Consider the following 19,550-nt stretch of genomic DNA (forward strand, 5'->3'; position numbering starts at 1 on the left):
ACTAAGAGTCAGACACTTAGCCGACTGAGCCACACAGGAGTCCCTGTCTCCCTTTTTAAAAAGCAGCTTATTTATTCACTTAAGTAATCTCTATACAAAATGTGGGACTGGAACTCACAACTCCAACCAAGATCAAGAGTCATAGGCTCTACCGACTGAGCCAGGCACTCGTTTCTTCCCAGCACTCCCCCCCCTTTTTTTTACAGGCCGAAACCCTAGTTTATTTCAGCATCAGCAACATCTTAGCCATCACAAAATTAAATTCTACCAAGGGTGACAGAAGTCTCTACAACGAGGCTAAGGGCTCAGCTGCCAAGTGGCAAGCATCAGCGGGGTGCATGGCGGGCACTGCCCGGGCAATAAGTTAGGAAGCAGTGGGGCTGGTGGTGGTGGCAGATGCGGGCTGGGGCCTCACTTCTGGGCAGGCACGAGGTCATCAATGGCCTGGCCCTGCTCCAGCCACTGCTCCATCTTGATGAGCAGCTTCACACCATCCACCACCATCTGTACCAGCTCCACCTCTGAGAAGCCCAGGCGGTTTGCGTTGAAGACATCAAAGATGCCACCCACAGCAGCTGTGTCCACACCACTTGTGCCTTGTTTCTGAAGCCGAAGCTGCTTGAGCACCTCCGGGAACTTCTCATGCTTGTCTAGGTGGGGCAGCTTGATGTGCACACCTGCCCGCAGGCCTGTGCTCAGGTTGGATGGGCAGGTGAGGATATAGCCCAGGTGAGGGTTCCACATGACTTCGTAATTCTTTGACTTAAAGAGTGTTTCAATCTGGGTAAGGCCGTTGCAGAACCGAGTGAACACCTCCTTCACGTTGTCCCTTTTCTGCATGGAGATGACCTGCAGGTGGTCTTCCTCGCTGATCCACACCAGGAAGATTTTTTTTTAAATTTTTTTTTCACACCAGGAAGGTCTTAGTGTCATTGTGCCAGATGCCGCGGGCGTCTGGCCAGTAGCAGGCCATGCCCAAGGCCAGGAGCAGGGGCGACACAGGCTTATCGAAGAGGAAGTGGTAGTCGATGAGCTGCTGCTGCTCCGCCTCGGTCACGCTCTTGACCGCATAGTACTGGCCGCCCAGGCTTGACGGAGCTTCCAGGGCGAGCTGCTGGCTGGCATCGCACTCCCCGCGGCTGCTTATTGCCCAGGCAGTGCCTGCCATGGGAGGCAGAAGCCACGGGTGCTGCGACGGTGCGCACCCGGGAGCTCAGCACATAGTTGGGGTCCAGGTCGTCGTCGCCCTGCAGATTGTTGGGGTTGAGGTCGGTCTTATGCTCGTAGCTGGGCTTGTAGCCGCCGTGCTGGTCCTCGATGATGCGGTCAAAGAGCTCCTTGAACACGTCATAGGACTCCTCGTCGCCTGCTGCGCAGCCCACGGTCATGATGTAGGGGTGGCCCGGGTTGTCCACGCCGGTCTGGATGGTGTCATCCAGCGCGAAGCCGCTCGGTGCTCTGGGGGCACAGCTCCGCATACAGCTCAGGGGTCAGCACCTTGGCCATTTGGTTGTGGCCCCTGAGGTCGGGGAACTCGGCCGGGAAGTGGAGCTTCAATGTGTTGTGGCTGTTGGAGAAGGGTGTGGTGGCGGCGGGGCGGCAGGCGGGTGGCAGGCAGGTGGCTGGGCGGGGAAGTGGCACCAGGTCCATCCGCAGCTCCGGGTGAGGTGCAGACGAACAGCTTCCCCTTTTTTAATCTGAAAATGTATACCTTTTCTGTTAATGAGATACATTATTTGTATAATTGTGTTTAGTTTCAAAAAAACTGGAAAAAAATAAAAGAATCCCTTACAACCTTTTCGGATAGCTTGTGAGTTTCAGACTCTAGAATCCCCACTGCAATAACCATTGCCCACAAGGGGGCTCCGGCACCCTGACCCTGCTCCCAGGCTCCCTGCCAATGTGAGGCTGGGCCAGCAACAGAGAGGGCACCCTCGCTAGCCTGTGAGGAGCTCAGAGCCACTACCTCATTTCCAGAAGCCCTGGGCCAGCTGCCAGCTCAGATCTAAAAAACTGCTCCTGCCTCGCAGCCAGGCCTGCCCAGAGTGGGCTGGACCGCAGGAGTAAAGGGATGCCTGGAAGTTACTTGTGCAACCACCACCACAGCAGTGGTGACTAGCTCTGAGGTGCACGTGAATGTTGTCTGTTCTGGATCTTCTCCCTGGAAATCACCTGTGTCTACCGGGCACGTCTCTGGCTGCATCTCCCATGTCCAGGGGTGAAGCCCCATGTGGCCTCTGGGAAGCCTCTGGCAGACATCCATCACCCAGGAGCGTGGAGAGGGAGCAGTCCCAGCTGCGGGTGCAGAAAGCCACCCACCTTGTGGGTGGACGTGGCAGGAAATAAGATAGGAGGCTGAGGGGCCTCGCATAGGCTAGGTTCTGAGGTGGAAGTCACGGACTCCAAACTGAGCTATCTACAGACACTGACACTTCCTCATTCGGCCAGAAATCGTGGCTCCTTGACATTAATAACTTTGCTTTACTTCTGCTTGCAAATATTTGGGCAGTTTTTCAAAAATATAAAAGAGACACTAACAGAGTCCTGAACTTACTGTTTGTTGGCCTGGTGAACTCCTGTCCAAGATAGTGGGGCAATGGGGCCATGGGGCTCCACGGCCTTAGCTATGCCCCACCTGCTGTGGCTGTCAGGCAAACAGAGTAAGCAAAGGAACTGCCCAAAAGAGGTTTCTTTCCAAGTGTGATACAATTCCTTAAGCGGCTCTTCCTGAGTATCTGTTGCGGGCAGGTGCGATGGCCACGGCGACCCCTGCCTTCTGCAGCTCTTCACAGGGCAGCCTCCACCCCTTAGCTGAGAGGCCTCAGTAATGGGGAGGGCAGCCCAGGCTCAAGGGCCTGGTTTCTTGGTCCTCTAGGGCCAAATACGGAGGAGGTTTGCAGGGGCCTGCCTCGAATGCTGGACCCAGGACAGATCCTGGCAGCGATTCCCCAGAGTCCCAGCCAGCCTTGATCATTGTCAGGTTGGAGACAGAGCTGGCTGTGACCCTGAGTGAAGTACAAGCCGCTCCTTGTCCTGAGTTGCGCGTGCTGGTAATGCTCCCCGTCCTCTGGGCTGATGTCTATGTTCCCATGTTTCTGAACCTGTGCTTCGCTGAGCACTTGCTCACACAACATCCTGAGTCACCCCTGTAGTCACCACCACCACTGAGTCCTCCACTGCACCTCACTAGGTACTGGGCACACCTCACATACCAGGCAGGGGCTGCTTATGGAGCTTGTGGCCCAGCTGGACCTCAGATCTCTGTTCTGAGCTGTTGTTTCTACTCCTCCTTGTGAAACTGATGGTTCTTCCAAGCAGTCCGCCCTCCCATGTGCCCTTCGAACCATATCTCTTCCTCATCCTTGCAAGCTTCAGCTTTAGAAATTGCTGTGATGGGGCAGCCCGGGTGGCTCAGGGTTTAGCACCACCCTCAGCCCAGGGCGTGATCCTGGAGACCCAGGATCAAGTCCCACGTCGGGCTCCCTGCTGGAGCCTGCTTCTCCCTCTGCCTGTGTCTCTGCCTCTCTCTCTCTCGCTCGCTCTCTTGCTCTCTCTCTGTGTGTCTCTCATGAATAAATAATAATAAAATCTTAAAAAAAAGAGATTGTTGTGATGAAAATGATGGCTCTTGGGGCACCTGGGTGGCTCAGTCAGTTAAGTATCTGCCTTAGGCTCAGGTCATGATCTCAGGGTCCTGGGATAGAGACCCACATCAGGCTTCCTGCTCAGCAAGGAGTCTGCTTCTCCCTCCCCTGCTCATGTTCAGGCTCTTTCTCTCTGTCAAATAAATAAACAAAATCTTAAAAAAAAAATTGTGGCCTTGTCCATGGCCTCCCAGGCAACTGATGGCATTATTCCAGTGAGCACAGACAGGCTGTGGACTGCTGGTTTGTTTGAACTTTCCTTGTCTTCAGCTGCCCAACCTCCTATAAACTTGAGCAGCTGCCTATTGTTGCACAATTACCACAATGTGATTTTCTGTTTCCTCCTTGAATCAACCCTATAAGGGGGCTCCCTTCCTACCCCATTTTGAAGATGAGGAAACAGTCATAGAAAAGTGACATGATTTGTCTAAGATCACTCAGCCTGCAACATCTGATCTCAGAGTTTTAGGAATCCAGGTCCTTATTACCAGAGTCTGGCCTCCTAACCATTCCGTGATGTCTCCCTCCCAAATCTGACCCTTGAGATCTCCTGGTGGCAGAAGTCACCTTGCAGAATTGATCTGGGGAGTCTGGTGTCCATGGGATGGCCGGTATAGCCTGAAGTCTTCCAAAACATTAGTTATCACACAGGTGTCAGGGGACATCCCCAGGAAGAGAGCTGTTATGAGCCATTCTTCCTGGCAGCTCCTCCTAGGAGAGTCATTGTGAACTCAACCTTTATGGGTCCCTACATATGACATTTCTGTCAGTTTGCTGTTTCAGGCAAGGAGGAAGGGGATGGGTGAGAATTGAATGGCTTTTTGTTTTATTTTGTTTTAAGATTTTATTTATTTATTCAAGAGAGACACAAAGAGAGGCAGAGACACAGGCAGAGGGAGAAGCAGGCTCCATGCAGGGAGCCCGATGTGGGACTCAATCCTGGGACCCCAGGATCACACCTTGAGCTGAAGGTAGATGCTCAACCACTGAGCCACCCAGTGCCCCTGAATGGGTTTTGTACAGAGCTTGGAAAACTGGTCTCTGGTCTGGGCGCCAGGCTGGGCAGTCCATGGCTATGTGGTGTAAAGGCTGTGGGAATCAGAACACATATTAAGAGCTCTGTGCTTGCTCTCAAATAGTGTACATCCTACTCCTTAGGGCCCTCCCTGGCCAGCAGAGGGGCAGCCACAACTGGTCACAACCTAAGGACCCAGGGCCAGAGCACTCCCAGAAAAATAAAATGAACCAAAATCACGAAGCCATTGGCATCTGATTTTCTTCGTTTGAATGTCCACAGCACAGAACACTAAGATATTATTTTGGAGAAGGCTTCTGGGGACACAAGGAGTAAAAAAAACACATCAGAGAGACTTAGTGAATGTTCTCCAAAGGAATTGAGAATAAAGGTTCACACCAGAGCCCCTCTGTCTCAGTGGTAAATTCCTTCTTGACACTTGTGTTTACACAGGATCCTACCAAGTGCATTGGCCTATACACGTGTGTGTGTGTGTGTGTGTGTGTGTGTGTGTGTGTGTATGCAGATGCTATGAGCCCTGGTAGGTCCTGAATCAGCCACTTCACCGACACGCATGTAGATGTTACCAAAGGCCCACTCTCTGGGTGTGAGGGCCCCTACAACTTCCACACGCTGCCACCTGCTTCAGTCATATTTGGCAGGAGGGGAGATGGCAGATGGCATGCCATCACAATTTCGAGAGTAATATTCTCTCATTGGGGAAGGTAGAAATGTTCACTTGCTTGAGGTCTGAGTTCTTCGAGAAATAGGTGACCCATGAACCCAAGTGGCATGCAGAGATAAGCCACTGACTATTAGGACCCAGTCTGCTAATCTCATAATTTGTGATGATGTGGCCAAATCTAGGTGACCTTTCCTGGTTAGTCCAGGTGGGCAGGGACTGTTCAAATCTGCTGCACTGCAGACTCGACCTCCTCAAAGGCAACGCTCTGCCCCAAGAGTACCTACATCCTACAGCTACAGCTCTACTCTGTGCCGTCAGGGTACAGGAGAGTCTCGGGTGACTTGTGAAAGGGCCCACCAGAGATTGGTGCCCCACCCCGAAGTCTCGGGAGGCAAGCCCTCCTCAATCATACTGCTTGCTGCTCTGGGAAAATAAAGTTCAATTCAGACCCCCAAACTAATTGCTCTTAAAACACTAGCCACCAAAAAAAAAAAAAAAAAAAAAAAAAAAAAAAAAAAAAAACACTAGCCACCCTGGCACACAAGCTTTTGCAAACTCCAGCAGAATTCTGCCTCCAGCCACAGGAGGGAGGCGGGAGTTTAAAAAAAGGAAGTGCCAGGCAGCCTGGGTAGCTCATTGGTTTAACGCCCCCTTCAGCCTAGGGTGTCACCCTGGAGGCCCGGGATCCAGGCTCGAGGCTCAGGATGGAGTCCCTCATCGGGCTCCCTGCATGGAGCCTGCTTCTCCCTCTGCCTGGGTCTCTGCCTCTCTCTCAGTGTCTCTCATGAATAAATAAAATCTTAAAAAAAAAAAAAAAAAAAAGGAAGTGCCTGGGCTGGTGGCATGGCCTCTAAGGCTAACTTTGCTTATCAAGTATTGCAGCTACAGAGATGAAAATAGATAGGCCCCATGGTTCCCTCAGATCCTCTGCTGAAAAAGCTCTGGTAGGTACTGCTGGGCAGGTGGAGGTTTGGGTACTTTGGGAGCTTAGGGGACTCTTTTCAAGAGACACCTTTGAGCCACTGATGGATGACGAGAACAGGCAAGGGTGGTCCAGAAGGCTCTGGTGAGCAGCCCAGGAAGCCTGGGGTGAGAAGCAGAAATAACAGAGATGCCAAGTCATGTGGAGCCTCCAGGAACTTGGTCAGGAGTTGGTGTGGATTCTAAATGTAACAAAGTGGTGAGTTTAGAAAGTGGTGTGATAGGACTTGATGTGATTTTTTTTTTTTTGATGTGAGTTTTAAAAAGATCTTTATGTTCTCCCAAGTTCACCAGAATGAAGGAGGAATAAAGGAGGATTACAGTTGGCTTGAAGTTTCCTAACATTTCATACAGCTCTAAAAGAATCACCAGCAAAATTAAAAAAAAAAGAAAGAAAGAAAGAGAAAAAAAAGAAAAGGAAGTAGGGGCAAGGCCTTAAGAGGATATAGAGAAAAGGATCAAGAGAATATAGGAAATCTAACCTGGTCCTAATCTGATGTTTTTTTCTACCTTCAACAAACAATTGGCATTTGTGGTAAGCCAAATGTAGTAATAAATGGGATGATGCTCTCAGCATTGTACTTCTCTGGAATCGGTGTCAGTTGTGGTTTCGGGTGCACCCTTGGGCGTGAACAAGCTTGGTGTGGTAATGATCATGCCTGACCAGTTTTATTTGTGGAACACTAAATATCTTGCCACCTTACCTACATGGCTGGACCTGTCTTCTTCTTAGCTATGAGAAAGGGGACACCATGTGATCATAACAGCTAACAATTTTTCCTTCTCACAGCAATATTCTCTCCCAAAGCAACTGAACACACATCCCTCCATTCCTCTCTTGACAAGCATTGAGGGGTGGATTCCTGTAGGGTTGAACTCTCCCCAGTGATCCCGTGACACTCAAGCATCCTCAGGATTCCCTCAGGAGTGATCACTCTGATGGAGGCTTTCAGCCCTTCCCATTCTCTTTGCTCCTCATTCTCCCGGCAGCAACTTGTGGGCATGGCATTTGCAAGCCGCCAGTGCTCCCACAAGCCCTGATTTCAGATACTTCCAGAATAATCCTCACTTGGCTGGGGCTCCCTCACTTTGCTGGAAATGATCTCAAAGAACAGGCTCCGTACTCTCACCACATATCCCCCATCTCAGGGTCTTCATTGGTGGCTCAGAGATCCCCTGCCTGTCACCCCCCCCCCCCCCCAGGGCTGCAGAGCTCTCCAAGGAGAATGTGGGCATGCCAGACTGTTGCAGCTTGCCCCTCTACAGTCGTAGTGAAACTCTGTGGAAGCCCAGAATGGAAGCAATGGCTGAACATCTCTGACACATCTTAGTTGGTGTTTATACTGCCCTCTGTGCTGCCACATGGCTACAGACTTGTACCCTCTGTCAACTTTGTTAATGGGTGTGGTATCAGAGCACACAAATGAAGGATTCTCAGACTATAGCAACCCGAGGTCTGAATCTGTGACCATCTGTCAAAGAAGTACTATGGGAGCAGCATTTCTTTTAACTAGGATGGCTGAGTAGAGAAATGGCTTCTGGGAATTCTGTATCATATCAGCACTAGATAGCACAGAGTAAAGAGTTGTCAAAGATAAAGGCAGACGCTAATTACAGTGGGATAGACATTAATCAATAAGGTACTGTTGTGATAGGGAAGAGGATCCAGCATACACTGACCTCAACTTTCATTTTTATAGTGGGCATTTTCAAGGGAAGAGGGGGTGGGTGCTGGCAGTTGTACAGGGAATTTCCTGTGGATCTATGAGAAGCAGGAAGTGGGGGCTAGTCCACGTGAAACCCATTTGAGTTCTGCTAAGTGGTACTTGCTTACTGAAGTTGGGCCCCGAGCCTCCCAGAGACTGGGAGACAAATGCCTTCTCTTGGGGTGTTGGCTGGAGCGGAGTACCTTCCTGTGGGCAGCCTTAAATTTTCTCAGGCAGAACTTTCCTGGGGGCTGAGGTCATTTTAGGGATGCAGCCTTGAGTTGCTAGAAACTATGTTGGTGTTTGTTCAAGTCTTTTGATGTGGTGGTGTGGGGGTGGAGGGTAGGCTAAAAAATATTTTGTGCTGAGAGTCTGCAGTTTTACAGGCCAAGTTTAAGGGCTACTCAAGAAGGAAGCTCAGAGAAGCCTAGGTAGAGTCTGGTTAAAGAGAGAGTCTTTATCAGCTATGGATCTGGATTCAAATGGGCCTGGTTTTGAATCCTGGCTCTGTGACAGACCAGCTGGACGACACTGGAAAGCCATTTTTCATCTAGTAGAGTTGGTTTCCTCATTTGAGAAATGGAGAGCACAGCACTTCCCCTCCAAGACAGTTTGGGGATTAGATGAGATGATGCTCAGCTTGTAAAAGGCTCGCTGGGCATGTGCATGTTTCGTATGTGATGGAGGCTAAAGAGGAGGCTGTGCTTTAGTTGAGATTTGGGTCTGTGGGAGCTCCAGGGTTAAGGCCCAGCTGGGACCAGCTAGGACTATAACATTTCTCAGACTATAATGTCCAAAGGAATCACCTGAGGACCTGCTTCAAATGCAGAGTGTAATTCAGAAAGTCTGGCGTTGCTATTTGTTTGGGGACCTCACCTGGAGAAGCAAGGATGAGGCATATGACTAGACTCCCCTGGGAGTGAGGTTGTACCACCTGGATAGAATAATAGCCACTAGGTATTTAGTACAGCCTAGGTGCAAGAATATTACACCTTGAGCCCTTACAATAATTAGCCACTACTTTTTCTCTGTCCATTTTGGAGGTGAGAAACCTGAAGTTCAAAGAGACTTGCTTAAGGTCACTGAACTTGAACCTAAAATCAGGCACGGCAGAGCTCTTTCTACTCTGAGGCATGGATTTTTATGATCTCTGTAGGGCTTCCTGAGAGGTGCTGGCTGCCTCACCTGGAAAAGGAGGAGGAAAAGGAAGCCCCATCTAGTTAAGGGGAGCATGTCCTGCCATAAAGAAAGTATGTGAATTTCTCCCAATGATTCTACTCTTGAAGCTGGGTAATCTTGGGAATATCTCAGACTGCTTTTGGGGCGCAGCCAGCATGGCATGGAGAGGTCTGCTCTGTCAGCCTGGTGGCATGTGTGGGGTGCGGGGCCAGCTGTGCGCCACAAGTTTCTGTGTATGTGCAGATAAGGAGGGCAGCCTGGGCCTAGGGCTAATCAAGATTCTGGCCAAATCCCATCTTCCAGAGAAGTCTTCCACAACCACGTTAGCCTACATCTTTCTCCTGCTCCTAAGGCAGGATATCTTCCTGTTTAAATGTTGCTTTGGGGTCACCTGGGTGGCTCATCAGTTGAGCATCTGACTCTTGATTTCAGCTCAGGTCCTGAGATTGAGCCCCATATCAAGCTCTGCATTTAATGATGGGGAGTCTGCTTAGGATTCTCTCGCTTTCTCTGCTCCTCCCCCTCTGCTCTAAATAAATAAATAAATATTTAAAATAAAAAAATTAAAGCACCTCACATCTATTGTTTGGGCAGGGGGGAAGCTTCCATTAGATAGAGTCAGTGTTCCAGAAACAGATACTAACTAACCAAATAGTTAAAATCTCACCACTCTGCGACTCCAAAGGATACCTCAGTTACCAACTGTTACAGAAAGAAGGTGGAACTAGATTATTTTCAACCTGAAAACACACAATTGGGCTCCAACCATGAAATGTTGTGAAGTATTGCAAAGCTCAGAGTTTGTATTGTCTCTGCAACTGAAATGACTCTTCCTGAATCTGGTGCTTCTCCCAGAGATCGCAGCACAGTGGGAACACAACACCGACACACTCACGTCCAAGGGTTCACATCTCTCCTGGCTGCATCGTGCTAGAAAGAAATTTCATTTTGCTTGCTTACTTCCTCTCCCTGCTATATGCTTCTGCCTTCAAGGAGACTTTGCTTTTGTCAGCTCATTTCCTGGCAGAGTCCACAGACAAAGTGCAATGGGGAGCAAGAGAGAAAGATGGATCTAAAGAAAATGAGAATTAAAAAAAAAATCAGAACAAAGCCTTAAGAGCAAGAAAATGAATTAAAAGAAAGAAGAGATAAAAGACCAGCACATGCTGTCAGGGAGAAATCTAGGTGGAGAGTTCAATTTTAGTTAATGCTTTGGACAGCCTGAATCACACAGAGCTGTAAGTATTTTAAGGTTTCAGCATATCCAGTTGATTTTAGTCGCAGCATTTGGATGACTTTGAATTAAAGATTGTGTGAAAGCAGCTGATGAAGGCTAACGTGGTTGTGGAAGACTTCTCTGGAAGATGGGATTTGGCCAGAATCTTGATAGGTAAAATTTCCTTAAACAGAGGGTAGGATGGACATGGGGAAGACGGGCCCCCAAAACTAAGACCTGCTGGTGGGAGCTGGTGAGCATCACGGATGGACAAACTAAGGTAAATAAATCTGTGAGCCAAAGTGCATGCTGCACGGCAACACACAACCATGCACCCATGCACTGGTCCCCTGGCAGGGACCCAGGCCCAGGCACGTTGCGGCCCACAACATATATGAATGTCTGTAAGCTAACGAATTTCCTCCTCCTTTCCCCACAACCAAATTTACAGCTTTCCCTTCTTGGCAAACAGCACAGGGTAGAAACCCAGCACCATCTTCTGCTCCTCCTTTTCGCTTTGATTTCAGGCAGCAACCCATCAATTCTACCTCTACGTGCTCCCTCCCCTCCATCCCCACTGTTTTTTTTAAGATTTTATTTATTTATGAGCGGGGGGGGGGGGGGGGGGGGGGGGGGGGGGGGGTGACAGAGACACAGGCAGAGGGAGAAGCAGGCTCCATGCAGGGAGCCTGATATGGGACTCGATACTGGGTCTCCAGGATCACACCCTGGGCTGCAGGCGGCGCAAAACCGCTGTGCCACTGGGGCTGCCCAGCCCCACTGCTTTTAAAGAGGCCCTTGTCATCTCTCATGTCAGCTCTCATGTCAGCTCTCATGTCGTCAGCTCTCTGCCACGGGCCTGTCTCCTCTCTACAACCAATTTTCTATGTCATCTCTAGAGGATCCCTCAAAGTACATTTGCAAACTTGTCACCTCCAGGCTTAAATATCTTGGTTAAGAGAAATGATAAAAATGATACTACAAATGATAGCACAAGACTTACAAGAAAAGTACAGTGATCAAAACAGCAACCTACTGGGATATAAAGAGACAGATCCAGGAAACCGAATATAGTTCAGGAATATTCAACTACTTAAGGGCACTTAGTATACAAAAAGATGGCTTTTCATAATGGTGTGGGGGGGATTATTGAATAATTGTGTTAGATATACTGAGAAACTTTAAAAAAAAAAGAAAGAGGGGCACCTGGGTGGCTCACTCAGTTGAGCATCTGCTTTAGGCTCAGGTCATGATTCCGGGGTCCTGAGATAAAGCCCCACATTGGGCTCCCTACTCATCAGGGAGCCTCTGTCTGTCTCCCTCTATCCCTCTGCCACTCTCCCTGCTTGTGCTGTCAAATAAATGAATAAAATCTTTAAAAAGAAAAAAAATGGATCTCTAAATCTTTCCTTCCTATCAAAATTAATAAAAGAATCACATTTTAGAGTGTAAAATACTTCAAAAGCACCAGCAGCAAAAGCAAAAATTATTAATGAGGCTACATCAACCTGAAAAGCTTCTACCCTGTGAAAGAATCAACAAAAGTAAGAGGAATAGAAAGAGAGAAAATATTTGCAAATTATGTATCTGATAAGGGGTTAATATCCAAAATATATAAAGAACTTGCACAATTCAATGGCAAAAAAATAAGCAAAAAATCCCTATCTTATTAAAAACATAGAGGAATTGAACAAACATATTCCCAAAGAAGACACACGAATGGTCATCAGGTACAGGGAAAGATGTTCAACATCACTCATCACCAGGGATATGCAATTCGAAACCACAATGAGGCATTATCTCACACCTGTTAGAATGGCTATCATCAAAAAGACAAGATAGTAAGTGTTGGTGGGTACATGGAGAAAGGGAATCCTTGTGCACTGTTGGTGGGAATGTATGTTGGTGCAACTACCATGGAAAACAGTGTGAAGTTTCCTAAAAAATTAAAAATAGAACTATCATGGGGCACCTGGGTGGCTCAGGTGGTTAAGCATCTGACTCTTGATTTTGGCTCAGGTCATGATCTCAGGGTCGTGGGATCCAACCCTGCGTAGGGCTCAGAGCTCAGCAGGGAGACGGCTTGCAACTCTCTCTGTCTCCCCATCGCTCCTGCATGCACTTGCTGTCCAAAATAAACAAATAAATCTAAACAAAACAAAACTACCATATGGTCCAACAATGCCACTTCTGAGTATATATCCAAAGGAAATGAAAACATGATTTTGAAGAGATATCTGCACTTTCATATTCACTGCAGCATTATTCACAACAGCTGAGATACGGAAACAATCTAAGTGTCCAACAATTGATGAATGGATAAAGAAAATGTATATGAATACAATGGAATATGATTCAGCCAGGAGAAAGAAAGAAACCCTGCCATTTGCAACATGAATGAAACTTCAGGGCATTATGTTAAGTGAGGTAAAGTCAAACAAAAAAGATAAATGCTGGATGATCTCCATTACATTTGGAATCTAAAAAAGCCAAACTGACAAAAAGGTGGGGCTTTAGGCTGGGGCTAGGTGATGAAGGAAATGGTAAAATGTTGGTCAAGGGTACAAACTTCTGGTTATAAGATGAATAAGTTCTGGGGATCTGTACAGCATGGTGATTACAATGACTAGTATTGTTTTTATATATTTATATACTTGAAAGTTGCTAAAAGAGTATATCTTAAATTTTTAAAAAAGATTTTATCTATTTATTTGACAGAGAGAGAGCACATACCTAGGTACCTACCTACGTACACAAGCAGGAAGAGCAGCAGGCAGAGGGAGAGGGAGAAGCAGACCCCCCCACTGAACAGAGAGACTAATGCAAGCTTCCATCCCAGGACCCCAGGATCATGACCTGAGCCAAAAGCAGATGCTTAACTGACTGACAACCCAGGTTCCCCTTGAATGTTCTTACCATACACACAAAAAAACAGTAATTATGTACCATGATGGCAGTGTTAGCTAACGCTATGGTGGCAATCATTTTGCAATATATGAGGGAACTGTGAACTTACACAACTTTGTCAGTTATATCTCCATAAAGTTGAAAAACAAGTAACAGAGGGTATGCTCTGTCTGCTGCTCCCCATGCTTTTGCTTGCTCTCTCAAATAAATAAATAAATAAATAAATAAATAAATAAATAAATAAATAAAATGTTAAAGGGAAAAATAACAGAAAAAATATAGGAGACATTTAAAAAATAATCTGAGTGGAAGAGGCTTTCTAGGCATGACATAAAAGCCACAGATATAAAAGAAAACACTGGATGAGGTGCCTGGCTAGCTCAGTCAGAAGACCATGCAACTCTTGATCTTGGGTTCATGGGTTCGAGCCTGACAATGGGTGTGGGCATTACTTAAATAAATAAGTAAACTTAAAATAGAGAAAAGAAAACACTGGAAAAGAAACTGCCCCCCCCCCCCGCCCCAAACAACAATAAAAACCTTAAGACAAAACCAAAACCAAAAAAAAAGGGCATAAACTAGGTAAAGATCAATGATGATTGATAGAAAATATTTGCACCATATAATGTTAATTGCACTGATATATATAAAGCATTTACAAATCAGTTTTAAAGAAACCAACAAGAATCCAATGGAAAAATGAACAAGGTACCTGAACAGTTAGTTTGTAGAAGAGGAAGGACACATGACTTCATATAGAAAAATGTTCAAGCTCACTCCTGAAAAGAGAAATGCAAATTAATATAGTGAAATGGTATTTTTCACCTATCTGATTAATAAAGCTTTAAAAAACCTGATAGGGGCACCTAGGTGGCTCAGTGATTGAGCATCTATCTGCCTTCAGCTTGTCATGATCCCCCCGGGGTCCTGGGATTGAGTCCCACATCAGGCTCCCTGCAAGGAGCCTGCTTCTCCCTCTGCCTATGTCTCTGCCTCTCTCTCTGTGCCTCTCATGAATTAACAAATAAAATCTTTTCTAAAAATCTTAAAAATAAATAAATAAATAAATAACCTGACAGGGACACCTGGGTGGCTCAGCAGTTGAGCCCCTGCCTTTGGTCCAGGGGGTGATCCTGGAGTCCCAGGATCAAGTCCCACATTGGGCTCCCTGCATGGAGGCTGCTTTTCTCTCTGCCTATGTCTCTGCCTCTGTGTGTGCGTGTGCGTCTCTCATGAATATATAAATAAAATCTTTAAAAAAAATTTTTTTAATTAAAAACCTGATAAATTGTATTTCGAAGATGTGAGGAAACTTATATAAGATGGGGGGGTAGTTGTAAATTAATCAAACTTCTATGGAGGGTAATACAGCAATATCTACAGTTAACCCTTGAACAACCAGAGGTTGGGGCACTGACCCTCCCATGCAGTTGAAAATCTACATGCAACTTTTGATTCCCCCAAAACTTAACTAGCCTATTGTTGACGAGAAGACTTCTGATAACATCAAGTTAATTAACATATTTTATATATGTATTATGTTCCTCATTTGTACAATAAAATAGGCTAGAGAAATGAAAATGTTAAGAAAATCATAAGGAAAAGAAAATATATTTATAGTACTCTAAAAAACTTGCACGTGTATGGACCTGCATAGTTCAAACCCCTTGTTCCAGAGCCAATGTACAATTAAAATTGTTAATACCCTTTGATTTTAGCAGCTCCATTTCTATGACTTTCCCAAGTAAGTCAAGGATATATATTTTGGCATTGTTTATAATGGCAAAAGGTTGGAAATAGCCCAAAAGTCCACCCATAGGAAATTCATTAAATAAAAATGGCACATGAATCCCATGGAATTCTCTGTAAATATTAAAGAGAAAAGGGACACTTTCATTGTGTGCTGGTGCAGAACCATCTTCCACACACCTCATTAAGTGAAAAAAGCAAGATGTCTTGGGGAAGAGGAAATGAGTGCTGCATTCAGAAAAGAGGGCAGTTCACTTTCCAGTTGACTATCTGCAGCTGATTTCCAAACCTATTGCCCCTTCTTCCTGGTCACACAGCTCATTTTCCAAACTCCCTTATATGGAAGAACGGCCAAATGACTGAAGAGCCAATGAAACAGGCTCAGCCATAAAAATATCCTGTGTGCCATCTTTAATGCTTTTTTCTACTCTGGTTGTCTGAAGTGACTCTGAGCTCCAGGGTGACTTTGGGAATCAGGTATTAACATCAGAGTCATACAAGGAGAAGAGCCTGGTTCCCTGAGCTCCTGCCTGGAGAGAACATCTGGGTGACACACAACATGAACAGGGACTTTATTGTAGATCACTGGGATTTTGTGACATATCTGTTATAGCAGCTCTGTTCATTATTGTGTTATCCTTTTGATATCACAATAGCTCTTCAGACACACACACACACACACACACACCCCACTCTGTGAATCTCCTTCAGACCTTAGATCAACACCTTTGCCTGGTACTTGATACTTAGTATTTGATACCTGGCATTGGTCGACCTCTTCAGCCCAGGTTCCAGGAGCTGGAGCCTCAATAGCAACCTACACACTTGCTGCCTAGATCCCTTTCCTCTGCTTCCTTTTTGTCAAAACATAGCCCAGATCTTCCTGCCAGGTTTCTTAACCTTATTAGACTTTCACTGATACTATCTGGTTGAAATGCACACATCTGACCCTGTATCCCGTTCCCCTTCCTAGAGAACCTGCTCTGCTTCCTCCCTGCCTCCCCGGCGCCCAGCTCCAGGATGTTCCAGGAATTAAGCAGTTTGCAAGATCCTTGCCCCCACCCGTGCTCTCTTGTGGTCCATTGTCTATACCAGGAGAAACCGGTGAGGGGGCCCCTGAGTGGCTCAGTGGGTTAGGTGTCTGCCTTGTGCTCAGGTCGTGATCCTGGGGTCCTGGGGTCGGCTGGGTCGGGCTCCCAGTTCAGGGAGGAGCCTGCTTCTCTTTCCCTCTCTCCCACCCCCTCGCTTCCCCGCCCGCTTCATGCTCTGTCTCAAATAAATAAGTAAATAAATAATAAAAAACACATTTTTTTTTTAAAAAGAGAGAGACCGGTGAGTTTAAGATGCCAGCCAAGCAGGTCGTCCTTCTGTGCACTCCTCTCCGACGTGTAAGATCTTCTGAAGACGCTTCGGGTCTCACGTGTCCCTTCCTGACCCAGGGGGTAGAAGCTGCGCTCTCTGCTCCCACCGCGTCTCCGACCCATTCGTCCTTCCGTTCCTTACCCCCCTCCCAAGTCCCCTCGCGTCTGGTTCGAGGCCGGCCTCTGCCACGGGAGTGTCAGCCGCAGTAGGTCGGGGCCCGGGATGCTCCGGGTCAGGCCCGTCCACGTCGGGCCGGGCTACACCGTGCGCGCCGCGGCCGCGGGGAGCGGGTGCGGGCCGCGGCCTCGGGGCGGGGGCGGGGGAGGGGCGGGCACGGCGCCCGCGCCCCGCCCCGCGCCTGCCCATTGGCCGCCGCGCGCGGGCGGGGGAGGTCGCGGCCGCGGTGCCCCGGGTCCCGCAGCGCCCGCGGGCGGCCCGGCACACGGCGTCGGCGCTCGGTCCTGCAGGCCCGCTCCCGCCGCAGCATGTTGCGCGCCGCCGCGCTCGCTGCCGCCGGCCTCCGGCCCCGGCTGGGCCGCCGCCTCCTGTCGGCCGCCTCCTCCCAGGCCGTGCCGGCCCCCAACCAGCAGCCCGAAGTCTTCTACAACCAGGTGAGGCCGCCGGCCGCGGGGCTTTGTTCTGCCGGGAGGCCCCGGGCCGCCCCGGGCCCCCTGTCCGCAGCGGGGCTGGAGCGGTTCGCTGCGCCGCGGCTTCCCGCACACCTCCGCATCCTTCCTGCGGGCCGCTTGGCACCTTCACCGCGGCGGGCGGCCCCCGTTCCGGTCTCCGGCTGGGGCCGGGGCCGCGGCCGCTTGTTCGTTTCGCTGCGCCCGCCGTGTGTTCTCTGCCCCCGTCCGCAGCCTCTCGGTCGCCGCGGTGTCTGCACAGGGCTTCCACCATCACCCTCCCAGAGACCTTCCCATCAAAGTCCGCTCTTAGCAGGAGCTTTTCCGTCTTTCCCTTGGTCATCTCTTAACCCTTAATTCTTGCCCGTGTCCAAGAAGTGCAAATGGAAAAACAAGAGAGGGAGGGGGCCTCCCCCGCCAAGGTTCACCCCTTGGCTACGGAAAAGGTCAGGCCCCGGGGCGGGAGCACACACGCTCACTGCTGGGAATTGGGAAAGGGTGCGGGACCTTCGCCTCTGGGGCGCAATCCCCAAGTGGTGTCCGCGCCGTCCGAGGAGCTGGTTTTCTTCCAGCAAACCGGGGAGGGGCTTTCCAGGATAACACCGCTTCCCAGAGGCCAGTTTCCTGCTTAAGCAGAAATTCTTGCTATTCTTGCTTCGGAATATTTTCTCTTTTGATCTTTGAGTTTGGGTAAAGTGCTGGAATTCACAGAGAAGGAAATCGATGTGAAGACTTCGTTTTTGTATGTGCAACAAGCTACCCTTCTGTGAGCCTCAGTTTCTTCTTTTGTAAAGTGGGAAGTGGGTCAGAGGGTGAGCACTTACAGTAATAACAGCTCCTTTTCTCTGTGCACCTGGCATGGTTCTGTTTTGCTATTTAATCCTTACAACAGCCCAGTGAGGTGGGCACTGTGATCATCTCCATCTTATAGATGAACAGAGTTACGGAGAGGTTTCATGAGTTGCCCAAAGATTGAAGCCAGTGGCAAAGTTGGGGTTCACATCTAGACTCCCAAAAGAAAGCCTCTAACCAGAATATTCTGTGCTACGATTGATGTGCCTCTGGGTTAGAATAGAGGGGTCAGTGCTGATTCAGGATGCCATAGAGCCAATCCTGGGTGGACTTCTTTCAAGTGGACCTGCTCATTTGGCCCAGAGCTGGGCTTCAAATCTGCATACAGGTAGTGGGTAAAGGCATACCTGTGTAACTGTAAGGAGTGTTACAAATAGTCATTTGCGAGGGAATAAAAACAAGAGATAAAATTCCCTTTATGGAACACAAGCCCCAAATGCAGCAGCTGTTGTTCTTTTGGTAGGCTGCTTAATGAGGAGTTCATGCTCGGGAGACTTGAACATCAGAAAGGTTATGCAGAGATGTCCTTAAGGGAAAGATGCCAGCACCCCAGGCCTTTTGTGGATACAAGATCGAATTAAGATCTTCCTCCTCTGGGCAGCCTGGCTGGCTCAGCAGTTTGATGCCGCCTTCAGCCTCGGGTGTGATCCTGGAGACCCAGGATCAAGTCCCACGTCGGGCTCCCTCCATGGAGCCTGCTTCTCCCTCTGCCTGTCTCTGCCTCTCTCTCTCTCTCTCTCTCTCCTGAATAAATAAATGAAATCCTAAAAAAAAAAAAAAAAAAAAAAAAAAGATCTTCCTCCTCTGTGGTCACATGGAAATGAGGAAATGGCATCCCAGCGTACATGCACAGGGATCTTGTAGATAGCATGAGCCTTGCTCTCCTTAGTCTGGGGATGTGAAGTTGGGGGAGAGGAGTGCAATCTCCTTGAAGCTCCTTGCATCCAGTTTTTTGAGATTATAAAAGTAATAATTGCTTGCTGTAAAAATACAGAGTACTGTAAAGCTTCCCACACCCCCCACTGCACTGCCACTGTTAACAGGTAGGTCTGTGATCTTGCATTTTCTTTGTGTGTGTGTGTTCATGCCTGTGAGCAAACATGCACCAGATTTTTTTTTCTTTTTTCTTTCTTTCTTTTTTTTTTTTTTTTTTTTAAATAAATGACATATTAGCACTTACTGTTCTGGAGCACTGTCTCATTGAACAATGTATCTGAGTTATCTTTCTCAGTTAGTACATTGATATCTTTTTTATTCTTCCCAAGGTTGCAATGCATCTCACCATGTTGAAACTGGCTCTTCTTAAAATTCTTGGGCTGTTTTCAGAGTTGCATTGTTGCTAATGCGCTGGCAAGCATGCCAAAACCTACTCTGAATATTTTTGAGTCTCTAGAAGCCAGGGGCTCTAGGTACAAACTACATCATATTCCTGGACATTTCCTGAGGTGTTACTGGGTCCTTGAAGTTTAATGAACTGTTCTAGAGTTGAGCTTCCCAAGAAGGAGTTCTTCCATCGGGCTTTGAAGTTGCTTCTGCGGGGTAGGTTTTCTTGCCAAAGGCATTTGGAGGAGTATTTGGGCTTTTGAGGGAATGTCACAGTTCAGGCTTGTTGGGTCTCACCTGCATGG

General features: G+C 48.1%; 1 protein-coding gene and 1 pseudogene across 1 annotated transcript in view; one reads left to right on the plus strand and one right to left on the minus strand.

Moving 5' to 3' along the window:
- On the minus strand, positions 1-16,715 carry LOC112935249 (creatine kinase B-type-like; annotated as a pseudogene).
- Positions 16,716-16,827: 112 nt separating this feature from the next.
- Positions 16,828-19,550, plus strand: part of ALDH2 (aldehyde dehydrogenase 2 family member) — a 31,160-nt gene continuing 28,437 nt past the window's right edge. Inside the window, exon 1 of the mRNA XM_026018899.2 lies at positions 16,828-17,055. Within this exon, the coding sequence (XP_025874684.1) occupies positions 16,930-17,055 (126 nt within the window). The 5' untranslated portion in view covers positions 16,828-16,929. The remainder of the gene's footprint in view (positions 17,056-19,550) is intronic.

Source organism: Vulpes vulpes, chromosome 10 (genome assembly GCF_048418805.1).
Source record: "Vulpes vulpes isolate BD-2025 chromosome 10, VulVul3, whole genome shotgun sequence".
Lineage (NCBI taxonomy): Eukaryota > Metazoa > Chordata > Mammalia > Carnivora > Canidae > Vulpes > Vulpes vulpes.